The following is a 20,194-nucleotide window of genomic DNA, read 5'->3' on the forward strand; positions in this document are numbered from 1 at the left end:
TAGTCACGCCCTCTGTGGTAATCTAGCTACAGGTCTATGTCTTAGACCCAAACTACCAAAAAGAGTAATCGCCTAACATGAGAAATGCCAACCGCAGATTCCGTTTGAGCCTCTTCACCACTGTTCAAAAACTAAACACCAACAAAGAAAGCAGCAGATGGGCAAAAAGCAGTTTCTCAATTTCAGCATGACTGATATTACAGGCTCGTTCTTCTTTTACGTGGGAGAGCTGACCTGTGTGTCCAGGAATGTTTGCACACAGTTCTGGCATCTACCCATAAGATATTAAGAGCGTGACTTTACTTAGCTAAGATAATTACAAATACCTCCAGACAGTGCCAAATGTTTCCTAGAAGATAGAATTATCCCCAGCTGAAACACCTAGTATCAAGGTGTAAATTAAAACAACTGTGAACAGCAGAAACAAAGACAAGTCTTGTTAAACAAGAACAAATAACTCCTTAAACAAGAACCGAAAGGGCAAACACTACAGCAAAAGATCTTTGCAACAGCAGAATCATAATATAGATCATTCGATAACAGAGAACATCTGTAACATGGAGAACACAGCATCAGTTATAAACTGTAAGCATGGGGCTGGAAAGATGGTTTGGTGGTTAATAGAGCTGCTGCCCTCTTCAGGGAGCTGCAGATCCAGTTCCCAAACACACATCACACAACTCACAAACCCCTGGAATTCCAGCTCAACTCACAAACCCTTGTAATTCCAGCTCGAGAGGATTCGAGACCCTCTACTAGCCTCCAAGTGCATATATTAAATGAGGCATACACACACACATACACACACACACAGAGACACACAGACACACACACTCACACACACACAGACACACACACACACGCATGCACACACACACGCGCGCGCACACACACACATTTAAAAAGAAATACAACGATTTTTCAGAGTCATATTGAAAAACAAAACCCAATTTAATGCAAGAAACTATCTAATAAAATGATCTTGAAAGTAAAAGAATTAATTAAAAGTAAATAAAAATGAAAGCAAGATTCTCTTAATCATACATAGAGCAGATTTCAGTTTAAGAAGTACAGAATGGGTCACAGGATGGCATTTTCTATTGCCAATGGTTACAAAGCACAGCGATAAAACATTATCTATGTGCAAGTAACAGGGCAGCCAGTCTCACAGACAAACTGTGTAAAACTGAAGGAAGTGAGAGGAAACACGCAGGGCAGCGCTGCACAGATCACATGGACAATGCAAGCTATATCAGTGAATTTATGGACTGAACCCAGTCTGTATCCTAATAGAAAATCTATCCTAAGTCAGAAAACAATTCTCTAGGAAAAACATTTAAACAATACATTGACCATTATATGACTTAATGTGAGCAAAAGAAACTAGTTTACTGAAGTGAGGGCTCAGAGGGAAAACAATTGCACCAAATATCCACCATGAGGAGTGAGTAAGCAAACAGCAGGTGATCTCCTGAAGTGCAGTAGAAAAGATCCTTCAACTCAACAGCTTTCCTAGCCAAATCATTCAGAACTCTCTCGCTTCCCTCAGGCCTGAGCTGAGTACGGCCATTCTAGAGAAAGGTAAAACCTTCCATTTTAGCATGTGAGGTGCTTAAAAATAAATTTATAAGTACACTTTTTTTTGCCAAAAAAAAGGTCCAAGTCTAATTAATTGTATCAAATTCCAAAAAAATAGAGTAGACATATGTTAAATAAAATACAAGAATGGAATTGGTAAGATATTGGCTAAGGAAACATCACAGAACAAGCAACCGGGTCCTGCATTAAGCTACAAGGACAAAAGAAGCCAGAAGCTAACTGAGCCACAGATCCATTGGAAAAGACTTAATTACCATCCGATACCTTAATACTAAATGGATCCAGATCCAATCAATTAAAACTATAAAACAAGAATAACCAATAAATCAAGAAACGATTACATGTTTAGTTATAAAAATGATGTTTATGATAAAAAGGAAAAGAATCTGTATCATTCGAGAGACATGATAAAATCTGTATAGAAGAGATACAGCACAGTGTCTAAGATTTGTTCCAAACCATGGAGAAGATGGAAAGAGAAATGGATGGACACGGGGATGAAGAGTGGCCACGGTCTCGTACTGTCGGAGGCTGCATGGTCAGAGCACACACTCACATCCGGCTTACTTTTGTATACGCTGAAAAGTGGAGAGAGCACTTGCCCTAGCACGGATGAGGCCCTGGCCTTGCTCCCTAGACTGGAAATGAAAGACAAAATTAAAGTACTAAAAAAAGATAAATAAAATAAAGTCCAAGATTTTCATTTAGAAATAAAGTATGTGAAGAGATTAATCCGTCTCCCAACCGATGAAAAGTCAAATCTCACACACAGCATGCTTATGTGCTGTCATGATACATAGTTTCAAAAACAAACTGCTGAACACAATCCAGGACAAAAGTAGGACCCAGAGAGCTGTAAGGCAGAAGCAGATTAGGAAATAGAGGCAAAAGTCTAAGAGTCAAAACACGGAGGGCACGAGAAACAGTTACAGTCCAAGCTGCACGTGAACAGCGTCACAAGAAAACCCAGTTAGGCACCAATTTCACAACACTGCCTTGGTAACTTAGAAAATTAAATACCTGCATTTAAATCTAAATAAAGCCCCGTTTTATTAATCTCAACATTAACTCATTTATTTAATAAGTCACCAATGCACTTCACCATTACAGGGCCCAAATACACATCTCAAAGAGAAAGGAGTGAGCCGTGAGCAACCAATGTCTGATGGAGTAAGCACTGCCCTAGGAATGTAGTCAGAGGGGTAGAGAGGCAAGGAGAAAATCAGAGTCGCAATCGTCGGTGTTCAAAGCAAATTCACCTTACCCTATAACATCAACCACCTTCCAGAGCTCCTGGTCAAGCAGCACAGAAGAAGAAATCGGCTCCCAGAGATTATCACTTGCTATGATTCTCACTCGCTGGAGACCTTCATAATCAAGCATTTTTCTTAATTCCTTGGGAGACATAAACAGGACACAGCACAGGTTACATACAAGTGAGCCTTCAGCTACTGCAGTATGACCAAAACTAGCCAGTGTATCTTTCAAAGTCCCACATTCTAATGTCAGTTTCAGCACTGCTTCTCACAGGGATGAGTTTCTGGCATAACACCATAGAGGCCTCTATGTTCCTCCTGAGTCTAAAATTAAGCTTAACAATAGAAATGAGGGATTTGGAGGGGACGGGTGTACATAAAACTTATCAAATAGTATTATGTAGAAATAATCTATAATATGTGATAAAATACTCTAATATCATAGTTTAAGTATTTCTCTGTATATTTAAAAGTTCTACTATCGTTGAAAATGTAAGTCCTTCAATGTTTATAAACCATCTTTCCTACAAATACAACATATCCCTTTTTGCTTTTCTGTCTCATGCTTATAAACAGGGCAGGAAATAAGATTAAATTGCAGGGCCATCGGCTGACAAAACCTAAGGGTCAACACAACATTCTACAGGAAAACATGCTCACCAGAACACCAAATGGATAGATTGCTTCTGTGGAAAACAGGGACAGAGGGAAGGCCACCAATTTACCCAGGATCAGAAGGAACAGAGTCTAAACCAAGGGTGTTTCTTGATAAATTGACACCATCAGTCCCACTATGGATCTTCCCAATACTGGAAAGCCTCTGACATACATATCAGGTGTTCATTGACATTTGGACAAATTAACATAAGAAAAAGTGAAGATTTTTCACCAGCTTTTTTAATCTTCTAATTTTCCTGACTTATGAAATTTCCAACGAATGTACTTTTAAAGAAACAAATAATGAATTCTGTAATTAAATCCATGGTGTACTTTACAATAGATTTCTTAAACTTATGATATTGTATACTGTACTAGGTTAGGAAACATAATGACAGATGACAAGTGGAATCCATCTCTCAAAGACTCTCAGTTGAACCCACAAAGCCAGTAGAAAGAAGAATCAATCCCTCAGCCTATACTAGGAAATCAAATTTTGTGTTTCATTACTCATGTTTTTTCTTATTCTTACAGAAAAGAAAAAAACTCAGTCAATCTTGCATTCACTTATCACTGTCAACACTTCTAGTCTTCATAAACTTCCTCTTAAACAATCATCAGGAATTTTGTGCATATTGTTAAGTGCCCACAATCTGTAAGCTATGATTCACGGATGAGTCCCTATCCCACAGTCAGTATGATTTACAGCCCTCTGTGCAGAGTCCATGGCATCTCAAATGCATCTTAATGGAGCACCTGGCCCTCCCCAAAGCCACACCCACTTAACTTTTTACAGCTAAAGAAGGCAGGGTGGTCATGGTCTTAGAGGCCCAGAGATTCACACATCACATCTGTCTAAAACTCTCAGATTCTACAAGGGAGTTTCCAGACACCATAAGTACAAATTACCATGAAACCGAAGTCAATCTTAAACATACCTACATAGCAAAAATGATCCCAAAAGAACTGGTACATTTGACAGAATACATAAAAATGGTATTATATATATTTCATCCTTAAGAACAAACCCTCTCTCCAGAAGACATCTCACCACACAATAGAGGCTATATATTCGTTAAGGCCACATGAGCTGACCTAAGGTCACTCTGCAATAGGAATTTCAAAGGATCACAGAATCCAATAAACTCTCCTGCTCTAAAAATGGAAGGCATAGATTACATGCGTCTACATCCTGAGACATTTAGGAAAACCCAAGGTCAGAAGAAAAATAAATGAAGTCTGACTACTCAAAAACACTGATAGTGGATCTTAGAGCAACAATTCAATCACTAACTTAAAAGAAACTGGAAACCAACTGTTAATAATTCTAATGTCCCCCAAATGAAACAAACCCTATCATGGGTACTACACTAGGCATGCACTAACTTGGGCTTCTGTTCCTGCCTCTTTCTGACTCACAAAGCTCACGCTCTCCCACTAAGGAGCTTGGGCTTCAGTTTTGTAGTAGACCCACGGTGCCATCTCCCATACCAGCCCGGCCCCTCTGTGAACAAACACTCATAGCCAGATGCGGAGACTGATCAGAACTTCAGTTCTGGGGAGAGGCTGGGAGGTCCAGGCCCAGAGCCTAAGTATAATTCACAGGCTACCTTTAGCCCTCTAACTCTCCACATCCAACAGATAAAACGTCTGGGGATGTAGTACTGAACTACTTCCTGTTTTCTACCAGCCAACAGGCCCAAAGTGTTATCAGACCACATCTGATGCCTACAGTTGATCTTTCTGTTTTGCTGTGACCGCCTACTTAATGTTTCTACTAATGCATTTGACAAGTGTCTCTGTTTATGACTTTCTTTATTCTGTTACTATGGAATTGCATAAATCTGCTTCCACACTGAACACAAAATGTGGAGTAAGATAAATCTGTGTTCTTAGACCGACCATGTAACTTGCATTTGTCTCCAGAATAAACTGCCTTTTAATCTTTGCCACTTCACTGACATCACTTTTTGACATCCTACATCATGCCTGCAGCCTGGCACTGACTCTGAGTCACCTTACTGTGGCAACCATGAATCTCCTCAAAACAATACCCTACTTCCTTCTAACGCAGATTTGTTAAAAATGAACCTACCACAGCATGCCACAGTACCCTACTGACAAGACAAATAGAGGTAAAAAAAAATAAGCTAGTAAACATCTAAGTCCAAAAGGTAAAACTGCTGGGTTCTTCCAATGGCAGGAATCAAAACTTGCAATTGTCTGTTTCCAAAAACTGACAACAAGAGCAGCTGCCTCCTGGGAGGGACTTGAAGGTGCTAAAACGGCCTGAGAAAAGTAGTGCAGGATAAGATTTTTTTTTTTTTTTTTTTTTTGCGGAAATACTGCAGACTACCTCTTCAGGGATTTCACACAGAGTTATGTTATGTAACATATTCTGTCTATAACATGTTATATAACATATACTTAACTACAACTGTCACCTGGACACAGGCTAGAGTCCCATGAGAGTCTCGCCTGAGGCATTTCCCTATGCTCATGTCTGTGGGGGATTACCCTGACTGCTAACTAATACAGGAAGGCCCAATCCACTGTGGGCGGCTCCATCCCTAGACAGATGGTCCAGGCTGTGAAAGGAAGCTGGCGAATCATGAACCCAAGGGTGCGCCAACAACCAGTACTTCCCACCCTCTCTGCTCATGCTCCTTAAGCTGGCATTTGGCTCAGTGATGGACTAACTTAGAAATACAAGCCAAATAAGTTCTTTCCCTCCCAAAGTTGCTTTTGGTCAGAATATCTTATAACAGCCAAAAATGTAACTAGAACACACTCCAACAACATTATGAGGATTTCAAAGAAATTCAGAAATAGGATAAAGAATAAAACTAAATTTCTTTAGTCTTTAAAATCCAAAATAATCCAACTGTAATGTTTATCAGGATTCTAAATTAAGATCATACAGATAAATATGTACATATCTGTGCATAACAGGTTTGTTTGTTGAGATCGGGTCTCTCTCTATATCACTGACTTCACTGTGTAGACCAGGCTGTCCTCACAACCTCAGAGCCCTGGCTGTGCCTCCCCAGGACTAGGATCACAGGTGTGTGGAAGTTTGCCTCCCTAATGCTTTTCTGTTTTGTTTTGTTTCTTCTGATGCTGATGGTGGAAGCAGTGAGTGTGAATACCACCGTTATCCACAACCACACCCTAGTCCAAAGTAAAAAGAACGCTCAACCCAACTCTTCATATATAGGCCATTCCAGATGAAGAGTTCTATACATATTCTTCAATATTAGGGGTATAAACATTACTCCTAACTTTATGTCACATCTAGCAAATTAACTATGCTGTCAAAAAATAAGGTTTCTATCTAACTGTCCTCCAAATTTCCTTGTATGAAGTATAAGCAAAAAGAGATTAGTTTTACAAACCTTTATATAGTTGGCATCAAACGGCCTTTCATTCCATATCTGCAAAACAAAAGATCAAAATGTCTGAAATGAAACTTTTCAAATGTCAGAAAACGAACACAGTCATTGAGGCATCACACCTCATTTACCTGGTGAGCAAGCTTCCAATATTTAAACACTGCTGTCATATAATTTAGACTTTTATAAAGCAAAATAACTTTTAACAGCTTACAGTTTTGAAAAAAGATTTAAAAAAATATTTTTCAAAAAGCCATTTCTGGGGTTAGAAAGAGCATTTTGGTGCTCTCTGAGAGGACAGAAGTCATTTCCCAGCACACCATAGTGGCCAACAACTCCTCCAACTACAGTTCCAGGAGATGCAGGGCCCTCTCTGGCCACTGTGGACAGCAGGCATACATGTGGTACACATGTACACATACACAGCCAAACATTCATAGACATAAATTTTTTTTTCAAAATAAGGCATTTATTCCAGAGATTTCCATCAACAGAATATACATTCATGCAAAAAATATTAGAATTATAATGTGCACAAAGCTTACATTGGACATTGGAGAACAAACAGGTGTGAGAATCATTGAAATAATTCTAATATGCAGACATAGTAAAAAGCGAAGTATTTATCATGGAATGGTTAGAAGGAATCTTAGAGGGAATTTGTGTATGCAGAGCAATGCAATGACCTGCAAGAACACAAGAGCAGGACCTTCCTGAGGAAGTGTACAAGGAAACACACTTTGCTCTCCTACATTCAGAATCATGAGGGTGTGGTTTCAGTGCTGAAAGGGAACCTCTGGGCTCTTAGTCTTGTAGTCTAGAGATGAGCCTAGGTGTGATAAAGAGCTTATCTAAAAAGTGCTACCACACTGTGTGCAACTAACCAGAGACTAAAATGAGACAGTTTACCAAGATTCACAGGAAATATTTTGTGACTGTACCATATCAGAAATCTCAGAGATCCATCTGATTTTATCACACTAATGGGTTAAACGTACCAAGATTTAACAAAAAAGTTCCCAGATACAAACTGTCAGTTCTACTTTGGAAAAGGAGAGCGGAAGCAGTGTGTCTTGACTGCCTTCCTGCAGCCATGACTCATCCTCATGCCTTAACCATCCCATAAGATGATCATGGATATGCCCAGTGTCGGTCTCTCGCTGAAGAGCTCAGGACGCTGCTGGAACACGGCAGCCACTCTTCTACCACACAGCAGAAACTCAGGACAAGTTGGCTGATAATTTATACTGTGAGTGCATGAAAACTTCAATACAACATCAATCTTAGTCAAGGACGTATTCAAATGCAAATGAATGGAGACCCACTATGGCTATGTGTGAGACTTTTGGGGTACAGTTTGAAGTACGTGGCTAGCATCCAACAGTCAAACTCGGTAAAGCTGCAATATAACGTTTTATACGTTATAATACATTAAAGGACACTAAGTAACAGTTTAGGACAGAAGGAGGCAGATTTCTAGCAGCCTGCAAAATCTTGTCCATCACTTATATTTTCAAAGTCTAAGAAGAGTGAAAAACAGCTTTGGTATGAAACAGTCACACTGTAAATGCATATGTAGCTTATACTGCCAATGACATAGCAATACCAATTTAATATTTATGCACTAGCTCTTTATAAAAAAAAATGAGGTGATCTCTGGTTCAGGGCACTAACAGAAAACTCACCAAATTAAGAATAAGTTTTAAAGTAAAAAGGAACCACATTGTTGTTTAAAAACTAGATAAAACCTTTTAGGGAGAGCCAGGCAGTGATGTCACACACCTTTAGTCTCAGCACTTGGGAGACAGAGGCAAGGCCAACCTGGCTAGTTCTAGGCCAGTCAACTCCACACACAGAAACCCTGACTTAGAAAACAAACCCCAAAACCAAACAGACAAAACAGAACCAAAACAAACGAACATCAACAACAAAGGCTTCGAAGGAGAATTTGAATTGGATTTTATGAATAAAAAAAAAAAAAATCCTAACCACCAGCCAATTAAAATGCAGACTTGTGGAGTCCCGCCCAATGGCTAGATCTACAAACACTCCCACACACCTAAGACTCAGACAACATTCCAGTGCACAGAGGAGTAAGATTGCAAGAGCTAGGTGCTCCGGAAATTTGCTGTGAGACTGGGATCCTAGGAATGTCACAAACGACACCCAGAAAGTCTCCCGACCATGACTGCATACACGTGAGCTCAACAAGGACAATACCAAGAGACATTCCATGTGCAGGGGACGCAGGAGGCCTCAAAGAACTCCAGGCAACTGAGAAAGCTTTGAGGGGGAGGGGTGGTCTTCCCCAGAGAACAGCACACCAATTGGTTGTCTAAGACCTGAAAACATACATGCAATACATTATACGGACTGAACAGGCTATCTGTGGGACTATATATGCATGCACACATATGCTTGCAAGAACAATCAGTGGGGAAAAGAGGGGCTGTGAATGTCCAGGAGAGTCAGGATGGTATGTGAGAGGACTTGGGGGAAGCCAAGGAAAGAGAGCCACGTGAGATTATATTATAATCTCAAAAGTAAAATTAGAAAAAGAAAACTTTCTAATTGAAAATGTTTTACTGTGAAAAAATTTAAAAGAGGAAAATATTCAGTACTGTTCAAAGGCAAGAATAATTTAGATCGACAAAGAAAAGCAATAAGAGGTCAGCTGCAGTTCATTCATAATGTTATCAGACACCAAAATAATAAATGAGTCTCATGACACAAAAGGGTTAGTCAACAAAGAGTCACAGTTCAAGCCTTCGGTAGGAGGGAGGACAGACTCTTTTTTTCTTTGTTTCAACTCCATCATAGCAGATTTGGTTTCGTTTTCTCATGGTAGATATAGGAGCTCAAGTTTCTTTCTACTGAAATAACAAGAACTATTTACACATTCTCTGAAAAGGGCAACATGTGGTTTTGGGGGTTGTTTTGTTTTAAAGCAAGGATATAAACCTTGGGCTTCCTCTCAGCCCCATTGACTAGGAATTAAATAAAACCAGTCTCTGAACACATTTTTCTATTTATCAATTTAGAAAGAGTACTTTTTAAAATCTGGTCTGAATTTTGTAACCTAAAGTATTTCCCTGTTTTTCTTCTTAAAACTATAACAAGGGGCTGGAGAGATGGCTCAGTAGTTAAGAGCACTGACCGCTCGCTCTTCCAGAGATCTTTGGTTCAAGACTACAGTAGCTACAATCGGGTTCACAACTATCTGTAATTCCCAGGTCCGGGAGACATGATGTCCTCCACTGGCCTATGAGGATACTACATGCACATGCTCATAGACATACATGCAAGCAAAACACCCATATACATAAATAATAATTAAAAATAAAACCTATATCAAGATACCCTGTTATGGTATTATGCAATATATAAAATGTATTGCCTATACCTAAAATATGGCTGTAAATTTTTTTTAAGATTTATTTATTTTATTTATATGAGTACCCCATAGCCATTTTCAGACACACCAGAAGAGGGTGTTGGATCCCGTGACAGATGGTTGCGAGCCACCATGTTGCTGCTAGGAAATGAACTCAGGACCTCTAGAAGAGCAGTCGGTGCTCTTAACCACTGAGCCATCTCTCCAGGCCATAAATCTTTTTAATAAATCAAAATTGAATCAAATTACTTTCTAAAATTGTACATACATATACAAAAATAAAATTAAAGTGTGTTAAAAATGTGTTACTAACCCCAATATAATCAATATCCAGGTCATGATAATGCTTGGCACCCAAGATCCATCTCACAATGTAGAAGGCGGTCAGCTGAAGGTTTACATAAGGCCAACTGAAGCCTTTGCCCAGCCATCCAGGGAACGACCATGGCAACCCTGCAGGGAGAACAAAGGGGAAAGAGCAGCGAGCGTGTGAAACCATGCTGCCACCACTGGGACAGGTGAGAAAACAGTGCACTAGGCAAAGGCCACCACAAGGCTGGCTCAAAGGGAAGACGCTACCACATGCAGATGTAAAAATGGTCTCTATGCAGTAAAAACCAAGCGTTCTTACTGACCCTTACAGCTATGCCCTCTACTTCCAACTGTATATTCCTTTCAAGAAAATGAAATTAAATAAAAAACGACTCCCTCACAGCATTTTCTAACAGAAAGAAATGCACGTTTTAACATCTCTGTTCTCTATAGGAATGTTCAATATTACACTCCTGTTTTCTGTGGTCAAACAGAGAAACCCTGAAAGGCTTCTTCCAAAACAACCCTAACGTGATAAGTGCAAAATGAAGGTCTCATTCACAAGGATATCATCTTACAAACTAAGGTTAAATTGTCAGGCAACCAAGATCAGCAAACCTAACTGGACCATTAGGTAAGCACATAAATGCCAAGTCAGGAAAGGGCTGCTGGCTGAGGGAAGTCACCCACGTGCATGACCTTCAGTAACTCTTGCCTGTGACCTTAGGAGAAAGACCCGGAAGGCACTAGTGATAATTCCTACCTCAACTACAATATTTGAAAATTACCAATCTAGTTTGCTGTTAAAAGAACCAAAATCAACCCAGCACAGTATTTTTTTTCTAAGCTAATTTCACTACATGGAAAGTGTGACACTGAAACAACAGAACATTTAAAACAATGAGCTGCTCACAGGAAGGTGAGTCTGCCATGTGAGCCTTGGCTGGGATGTGGCTTAGCATGCCCAGCGTGTACACTTACATGAGGTCTCACCTTGGAAACGGGACAATGGGGAGCATGCAGTCAAGGCAGTGATGCTTATGGGGAGCATGCGCTCAAGGGAGTGATGCTTAGACTCTTCCAAACACTTTTGGAATCTCTCATAAAAACCCACTTGGAGGACTACACTCTTCACCGTTCTTTCAGTTTGGGAAGCAATACTCTTTGGCTTTAATTATCAAGAGAACTAATTTTCAGTAACACGGTATTTAAAATAAGCCATAATTTGATTTAACTCAGTCTGAATGTAATCAAAAGAGCAAATTTACTTCAAGTGATAAAAGCCCTATGCTCTGGCTATTTAAAGCACTTCCTGCTGCTAAGAATTGTGAAATGAACACAAGCCAGCTTAAGCAAGTATCCAGTGTGTCCGAAGCTAATAACCTAAGCTCAATATGGGTAGAAACTGGACACCACCAGATTTGTCTAGAATCCTCAGTCTCTGGTGACCTTAACATCAACAAGACTGCCAGACAGTTTTATGTCAACTTAACACAAGCTAGTCATCAAAGAGGAGGAAAGCTCAATCAAGAAAAAGACTCTACAAGGTCGGGCTGTATGTAAGCCTGTAGGGCATTTTCTTAACTAGTGATTGATGGAGAAGAGCCCAACCCATTGTGGATTGTACCATTCCTGGGCTGGTGGTTCTGAGTTCTATAAAAAGGGAGGCTGAGTAACCCATGTTGAGCAAGCTAGTAAAGCAGCATTCTTCCATGGCCTTTGCATCAGCTCCTGCTTCCAGGGTCCTGTCCTGACTTCCTTCAATGACAATCAGTGATCCAGAAGTGTACGGCAGAAAAACACACAAACAATAGCAACAACAATAAAAAACCTTACTCTCCAACTTGCATTGTCTGTCATGGTATTTCATCACAGCAATAGACACCCTAGGAAAGCAAGGTTTAAAATAACAAGCCAGGCATGATGGGAAGCCTAGCACTTCTGAGACAGCAGGAGAATAAGGTAGAGGTCAGTCTTGGGTAATAGCAAGGTCCAGGATACCCTAGGTCACAAAAGGAGACTCGAAAACCAAACAATCAATCGATCAATCAATCAAGGCATGGAGATACAACATGATAAACAGTGACAATGAAATTTCACTCCTGGTATATGTTTCATAGCTGGTAGTACAGAGGTAATATCAAAAAATTAGTGCTTTAGTAATAAGAGACTTCACACACATGAGTCCAAATTTAAGAGTGAAAGGAAAAGAGAAGGCTAAGGACTTTACCTTACCCATAAGTATAATATTTGGGTTCCTCTTCTTAGCTTCCTTCATTAGCCACCACTCATAGCCTCGGAAATAATTCTCATCCAGCTCATAGTGCATGTGGGAGGGTTCAGTGCCGTCTGAATAGGGAGAGCAAAAGGAAGGACATGACCCAAGGATGTGCTTTCCAGAGCCTCTGAAGAACATACACATATACATATCGTCTCTTTCTCTCTTACACGCACACACACACACACACACACACACAGAGTCTCACACTCACACACACACAGTCTCACTCTCACACATACACTCACACGCACACTTGCATGCAAACACATACTAAAACAATTTTTTAAAGTGGTACTTTTCTTGTACTCTTAAGTCTGGTTCAAAAGTTGTTACAGATGAGAATTTTGTAAGAAGGTGGCTTTGCAAAGTATCTTTTTCATATTTTTCATTATCTTAAACACAGTACGGTTCTTAAATCATAAAGCCATAATGTTATTTTAAAAGCAGTACAGAGAGAAATGCTATCACATTTTATTACTGAAAAATCCCAGCACTAAGTTCTGCTGAGCGTTCAATCTTCCTGAGGTTTCCCAACCTCAAGTGCATGCCCCTCTCAACCTTGGCTGTGAATCCCTGTACTCCTGAGCCCCAATCCTTATATTCCACAATGTCATGATACAGCAAGCTCTAAGAAAAGGTAAATGTATATGCCTACCACAGTGATGTCAAAGTCTTGTGCTAGCACCCATCCAGCAGAGGAAACACCAAGGCCAGAGATGGGCCTCTGAGGCCAATGTCCTCATGTGCACTCACGGTTCACAGACACCAGTCTTTGCTAAGTGGGGCCTTATGAGGAGGGAGATCCTGCCAGCCCCGTTCTTCTTTAATGTCAGCCTGAGAACTCCTGAGAGCTGCCCTAATGTGTCGCTATCTCTAACTCAGCTCCAGCAAACGCACTGCATCAGCCTTAGCTCCTGGTCTAGAAGGCTTTAACATAGGACATTTTTTTTCTGAGAAAAGCTTCTGTTAGGAGGTTCCAGCTGTTGATCTGACCACAGCCTGACCACAGACGGTTACCTACTCTGCCAACTATGACAACTCCTGCTAACCAAACCACAGATGAAAGATCATTCCCCTTTTCAATAAAGTGTCAAAGTCCTGTCGCCCCCCAAAGACAAGCCATGGGTCCTGTCATCACCACTGCCATGTCCCTGATAAGGGGCCAAACCTAGTTTATTACACTGGAAGCCAAGGCTTTTGTGCTAAAGCTCCAGTAAGAGGACATCTTCAGATGAGACTCGGCATAAAGGCTGCTCTTCTAGAGCACAAGGGCTCGGCTCCCAGCACCCATTTGATGGTTTACAATTATCGAAACCTCTCCTGTCAGGAAATCCAACACTCTCTTCTGGCCTCTGCAGGCACTAAGAATGCACATGGTATACGTGGACAATACACTCATATTCATAGCATAAAAATAAAACCTTTTAAAAAAATTACCTTGAAATCACTAGCAGGAAGACAAATATACAGAAAATACTCTCAAGTAATATTACTGGACTTGGTCTATAAACAAAATATATCTAATTACTGAGAGAAGTACTTTAAAATTTTGTTATGATGGTTGTGTCTTTATTTAAATGATGTTTGTTTTTTAAAGCGATATCTGTGTCTCTAAAGTACATTTGATGTATTTTACAGTACATTTTTAAAGTTAATTACATCTAACATATTCTATGCATAATTAAATTTTTCTCATAACTTTTCCATAAAATTCCAAATGTGCATGATTTTTAGAAAACTGGATTTGTTTCTCTAATGACTACATCAACTAAATGAGCAATGCAGAGCCTCAATACTATTTTGGAAATTTTGCATTTAACATGATTCTTAAAAATAAAAATAAGAAAAGCCAGACCGGCAATTTGATGTCACCCAGCACAAAGTATGCAGTTCACACACCTGAAAAATGGAAAAGGAGAAAAGTAAAGCCCAGTTTGCTGAAGAGAATGAGGCCATCTTCCTTCCGTCCCATATGTTTAAGTAGAGGTAAAATGTCAGGGAAACCGCTTGTCCCAAATCCCCCTACCTGTTGTTTGTCCATCGCCACCTATTTCCACTTTTAGAATATGCAGAGAGGCACCGAAGTTTGGCTGTGGAAAAAGTAACAGTGTTATTAGTGTGTTCCGTCATGCAAAACCTCCTAGAGGCCTTGGGCAGTATGGTGGAAGAAGAGCCAAACTTCTATCAGAAAGCTGAGAAATTCTAAGGCTGGACTTCACCATGTATTTTAAAAACACCACAGGCCCATTAGGTGATTATTTTTCCTTACCTTAAATAGATAATCCAGTATTTCAGAACGATAGGGCTCTGGGTAATTTACTAGAAGCCGGGAGGTTGCCTGGGAAAAAAATTTTTCAAAAATATCAAAACAATTATAATCTTCTGTATTTGTCTATAGTGTACACACACACGTGCACACACACCACACATACCAGTCTGTGGAAAGTCGTTTGCCATGCTATTGGTCTGCACCCAATCACTGGGTGCACAAGCCTATTGTTTTTCCGAGCGTTAAGAGGTTTTATGATGGTGTAAGAGTTGGTTGAGTGATAAGCCATTAAAACATTGTGATGGCCAGCATTGTCAACCTGACAGGCTGGAATATCTATCACTGGGGAGAAAATCTTCTGGCTGTGTCTGTGACTGAGCTTCTAGAGTTAACCGAAGTAGGAAGGCCCACCCTGAATGTGAGTAGAAACACTTCATGGGCTGACACCTCAAAATGTATAAAATCTAAGAAGGCTACCTGAGCACTGGTAATCATCTATGTGCTAACTGCAGCTATGATGTGACCAGCTGCCATGATGAACCAAACCCTCAAACTGAGAGCCTTAAATTGTTTTGGGGTGTCTCATCATATCAACAAGAAAAATAGCTATTATAAACATGATTCCAAATGTATCTTGAAACTGAAATATTCTAGCCTAAGAGCACTCATCTGGGGGCTAGGATAAATTAGATGAATCTCAGACAGTTTTACCCATCAATATCTTACAGCCATGTTAAGAGCTATCCTGAGGCAGACATCCCGAGGCCGCAGGACAGACTGCCACCTCTGCACACCTCGGCCCACATCCCTGGTCCAAGGGGAAACTGCACAGTACATTTGGACAGAGGGATATAGGAACAGACAGCTGCTGGTACCTGCGGTTCTGGTCTGTGCCCAGGACTGAATTGATCCTGCCAAACAGCTCCCTGCACCCAAATCCCATGAGGGAGAGAGCTGGAACCTCAGAAGTATGGATACTCCTGAGAAGTCAGAGGAGCATACCCTCTGCCCACAGTCCAGACCCAAGAGGGAATCGCATAGTGCCAACTGTGCCTGTGGGGTGCAAGGACCTACACGAGCAAACAGGGGCAGGACCCTTTGATTCCTGCCAGCGCCTAGAGCTGGAAGACAGTCTCCAGGAGCGCTGTCATAGCTGATAGCAGAACACCTATTCTCAAGAAAGGCTGAAAGAAAACAGGAAAACAGTTCTACAGCAGTGCTGACACAGAGGCCTACAGCAGGGCCAAGTCACTCTCAGAAACAGTAAGACAAGCAAACACCAGAGACAACCCAATGGCTAGAGGCAAGCACAGGAACCTAACCAACAGAAACCAAGACTACTTAGCATCATCAGAGCCCAGTTCTCCCACCAAAGAACCTACTGGATATCCAAACACACCAGAAAAGCAAGATTTAGATTTGAAATCACATTGTTTGATAATGATGGAGGACTTTATGTCTTTTAAGAAAGACATAAAGAACGCCCTTAGAGAAATGCAGGAAAGCACAAGTAAACAAGTAGAAGCCTTTAGAGAGGAAACACAAAAATCACTGAAAGAATTACAGGAAAACACAAACAGGTGACAGAATTGAAAATGGAAATAGAAACAATAAAGAAAGCACAAAGGGAGACAACCCTGGATATAGAAACCAAAGGAAGACATAAGGAGCCATAGACACAAGCATCACCAACAGAATACAAGAGATAGAAGAGAGAATCTCAGGGGCAGAAGATACCATAGAAAACATTGACACAACTGTCAAAAATAATGAAAAACACAAAAAGCTTCTAGCCCAAAACATACAGGAAATCCAGGACTCAATGAGAAGTTCAAACCTAAGGATAATAGGTATAAAAGAAAGTGAAGACTCCCAACTTAAGGGGCCAGTAAATATATTCAACAAAATTATAGAAGAAAACTTCCCTAACCTAAAGAAAGAGATTCCATAAACATACAAGAAGCCTACAGAACTCCAAATATATTGGACCAGAAGAGAAATTCCTCCCATCACATAATAGTTAAAACAGCAAATGCACAAGAAAAGAAAGAATATTAAAAGCAGTAAGGGGAAAAGGTCAAGTGACACATAAAGGCAGATCTATCAGAATTACACCAGACTTCTTACCAGAGACTATGAAAGCCAGAAGATCCTGGACAGATGTCATACAGACCCTAAGAGAACACAAATGCGAGCCCAAGTTACTGTATCCAGCAAAACTTTCCATTAACATAGATGGAGAAACCAAGATATTCCATGACAAAACCAAATTTATGTAATATCTTTCTACAAATACAGCCCTACAAAGTATAATAGATGGAAAACTCCAACACAAGGAGAGAAACTACACCGTACAGAAAGCAAGAATATAATTTCCTTGCAATGAAACCAAAAGAGAGACAAACAAACATAATTCCACCTCTAACAACAAAAATAACAGGAAGCAACAATCACTATTCCTTAATATATCTCAATATCAATGGACTCAATTCCCCAATAAAAAGACATAGACTAACAGACTGGATACGTAAAGAGGACCCAGCATTTCACTGCATGCAGGAAACACACCTCAGACACAAAGACAGACACTACCTCAGAGTAAATGGCTGGGAAACAATTTTCCAAGCAAATGGCCTGAAGAAACAAGCTGGAGTTGCAATTCTAATATCAAATAGAATTGACTTTCAACCAAGAGTCATTAAAAAGATAAGGAAGGACACTTTCCTTCATCAAAGGAAAAATCCACCAAGATGAACTCTCAATCTTAAAATATCTATGCTCTAAATGCAAGGCACCTACATTCATAAAAGAAACCTTACTAAAGCTCAAAGCACACACTGCACCTCACATGATAATAGTAGATTTCAACACCCCACTCTCATCACTGAATAGATCATGGAAACAGAAATTAAACCGACATAGAGAAACTAACAGAAGTTATGAATCAATTGGATTTAACAGATATTTATAGAACATTCCATCCTAAAACAAAAGGATATACCTTCTTCTCAGCACCTCATGGAACCTTATCCAAAATTGACCATATAATTGGTCACAAAACAGGCCTCAACAGATACAGGAAGATAGAAATAATCCCATGCATCCTATCAGATCACCACACACTAAGACTGGTCTTCAATAACAACAATAATGACAGAAAGTCCACATATACAAGGAAGTTGAACAGCTCTACTCAATGACAACTTGGTCAAGGAAGAAATAAAGAAATTAAAGACTTCTTAGAATTTAATGAAAATGAAGATACAACATTCCCAAACTTATGGGACACAATGAAAGCAGTACTAAAAGGAAAACTCATAGCTCTGAGTGCCTGCAGAAAGAAGTAGGAGAGAGCATATATCAGCAGCTTAACAGCACACCTAAAAGCCCTAGAACAAAAAGAAGGAAATACACCAAGGAAGAGTAGAAAGCAGGAAATAATCAAACTTGGAGCTGAAATCAACCAAGTAGAAACAAAAAGGACTATACAAAGAATCAACAGAACCAAAAGCTGGTTCTTTGAGAAAATCAGCAAGATAAATAAACCCTTAGCCAGACTAACCAGAGGACACAGAGAGTGTGTCCAAATTAACAAAATCAGAAATGAAAAAGGAGACATAATAACAGAACCAGAGGAAATTCAAAAAATCATCAGGACCTATTACAAAAGCCTATATTCAACAAAGCTTGAAAATCTGAAGGAAATGGACAATTTCCTAGCCAGATACTAGGTACCAAAGTTAAATCAGGAACAGATAAACCATTTAAACAACCCCATAACTCCTAAAGAAATAGAAGCAGTCATTAAAAGTCTCCCAACCAAAAAGAGCCCAGGTCCAGATGGGTTCAGTACAGAATTCTATCAGACCTTCATAGAAGACCAATACTGTCCAAACTATTCCACAAAATTGAAACAGACAGAGCACTACCAAATTCCATCTATGAAGCCACAATTAATCTTATACCAAAACCACACAAAGACACAACAAAGAAAGAGAACTTCAGGCCAATTTCCCTTATGAATATTGACGCAAAAATATTCAATAAAATCCTTGCAAATCGAATCCAAGAACACATCAAAATGATCATCCATCATGATCAAGTAGACTTCATTCCAGAGATGCAGGGATAGTTTAATAGATGAAAATCCATCAATGTAATCCACTATATAAACAAACTCAAAGATAAGAACCACATGGTCATTTCATTAGATGCTGAGGAAGCATTTGACAAAATTCAACACCCCTTCATGATAAAAGTCCTGGAAAGATCAGGAATTCAAGGCCCATATCTAAACATAGTAAAAGCAATATACAGCAAACCAGTAGCTAACATCAAACTAAATGGAGAAAAACTTGAAGCAAACCCACTAAAATCAGGGATTAGACAAGGTTGTCCACTCTCTCCCTACTTATTCAATATAGTTCTTGAAGTCCTAGCCAGAGCAATCAGACAGTGAAACGAGGTCAAAGGGATACAAATTGGAAGAGAAGAAATCAAAATATCACTATTTGCAGATGATATGATAGTGTACTTAAGCGACCCCAAAAGTTCCACCAGAGAACTACTTAACCTGATGACCAACTTCAGCAAAGTGGCTGGGTATAAAATTAACTCAAACAAATCAGTTGCCTTCCTCTACTCAAAAGATAAACAGGCTGAGAAAGAAATTAAGGAAATGACACCCTTCACAATAGTCCCAAATTACATAAAATATCTTGGTGTGACTTTAACCAAGCAAGTGAAAGATCTGTATGACAAGAACTTCAAGACTCTGAAGAAAGAAATTGAAGAAGATCTGTGAAGATGGAAAGATCTCCCATGCTCATGGATTGGCAGGATTAATATAGTAAAAATGGCCATTTTGCCAAAAGCAATCTACAGATTCAATGCAATCCCCATCAAAATTCCTACTTAATTCTTTATAGAAAGAGCAATTTGCAAATTTGTCATTTGAATAACAAAAAACCTAGGATAGTGAAAACTATACTCAACAATAAAAGAACTTCTAGCAATAGTCATAAAATCTATATG

General features: G+C 39.7%; 1 protein-coding gene across 1 annotated transcript in view; it reads right to left on the bottom strand.

Moving 5' to 3' along the window:
* Galc (galactosylceramidase) overlaps positions 1-20,194 on the bottom strand; it is a 56,491-nt gene that overhangs the window by 31,717 nt on the left and 4,580 nt on the right. Inside the window, exons 2-7 of the mRNA XM_032908240.1 lie at positions 15,161-15,229; positions 14,918-14,981; positions 12,846-12,959; positions 10,612-10,751; positions 6,908-6,946; positions 2,864-2,994 (exon numbers count right to left, since the gene is read on the bottom strand). Of these exons, the coding sequence (XP_032764131.1) occupies positions 2,864-2,994; positions 6,908-6,946; positions 10,612-10,751; positions 12,846-12,959; positions 14,918-14,981; positions 15,161-15,229 (557 nt within the window). The remainder of the gene's footprint in view (positions 1-2,863; positions 2,995-6,907; positions 6,947-10,611; positions 10,752-12,845; positions 12,960-14,917; positions 14,982-15,160; positions 15,230-20,194) is intronic.

Source organism: Rattus rattus, chromosome 7 (genome assembly GCF_011064425.1).
Source record: "Rattus rattus isolate New Zealand chromosome 7, Rrattus_CSIRO_v1, whole genome shotgun sequence".
Taxonomy (NCBI): domain Eukaryota; kingdom Metazoa; phylum Chordata; class Mammalia; order Rodentia; family Muridae; genus Rattus; species Rattus rattus.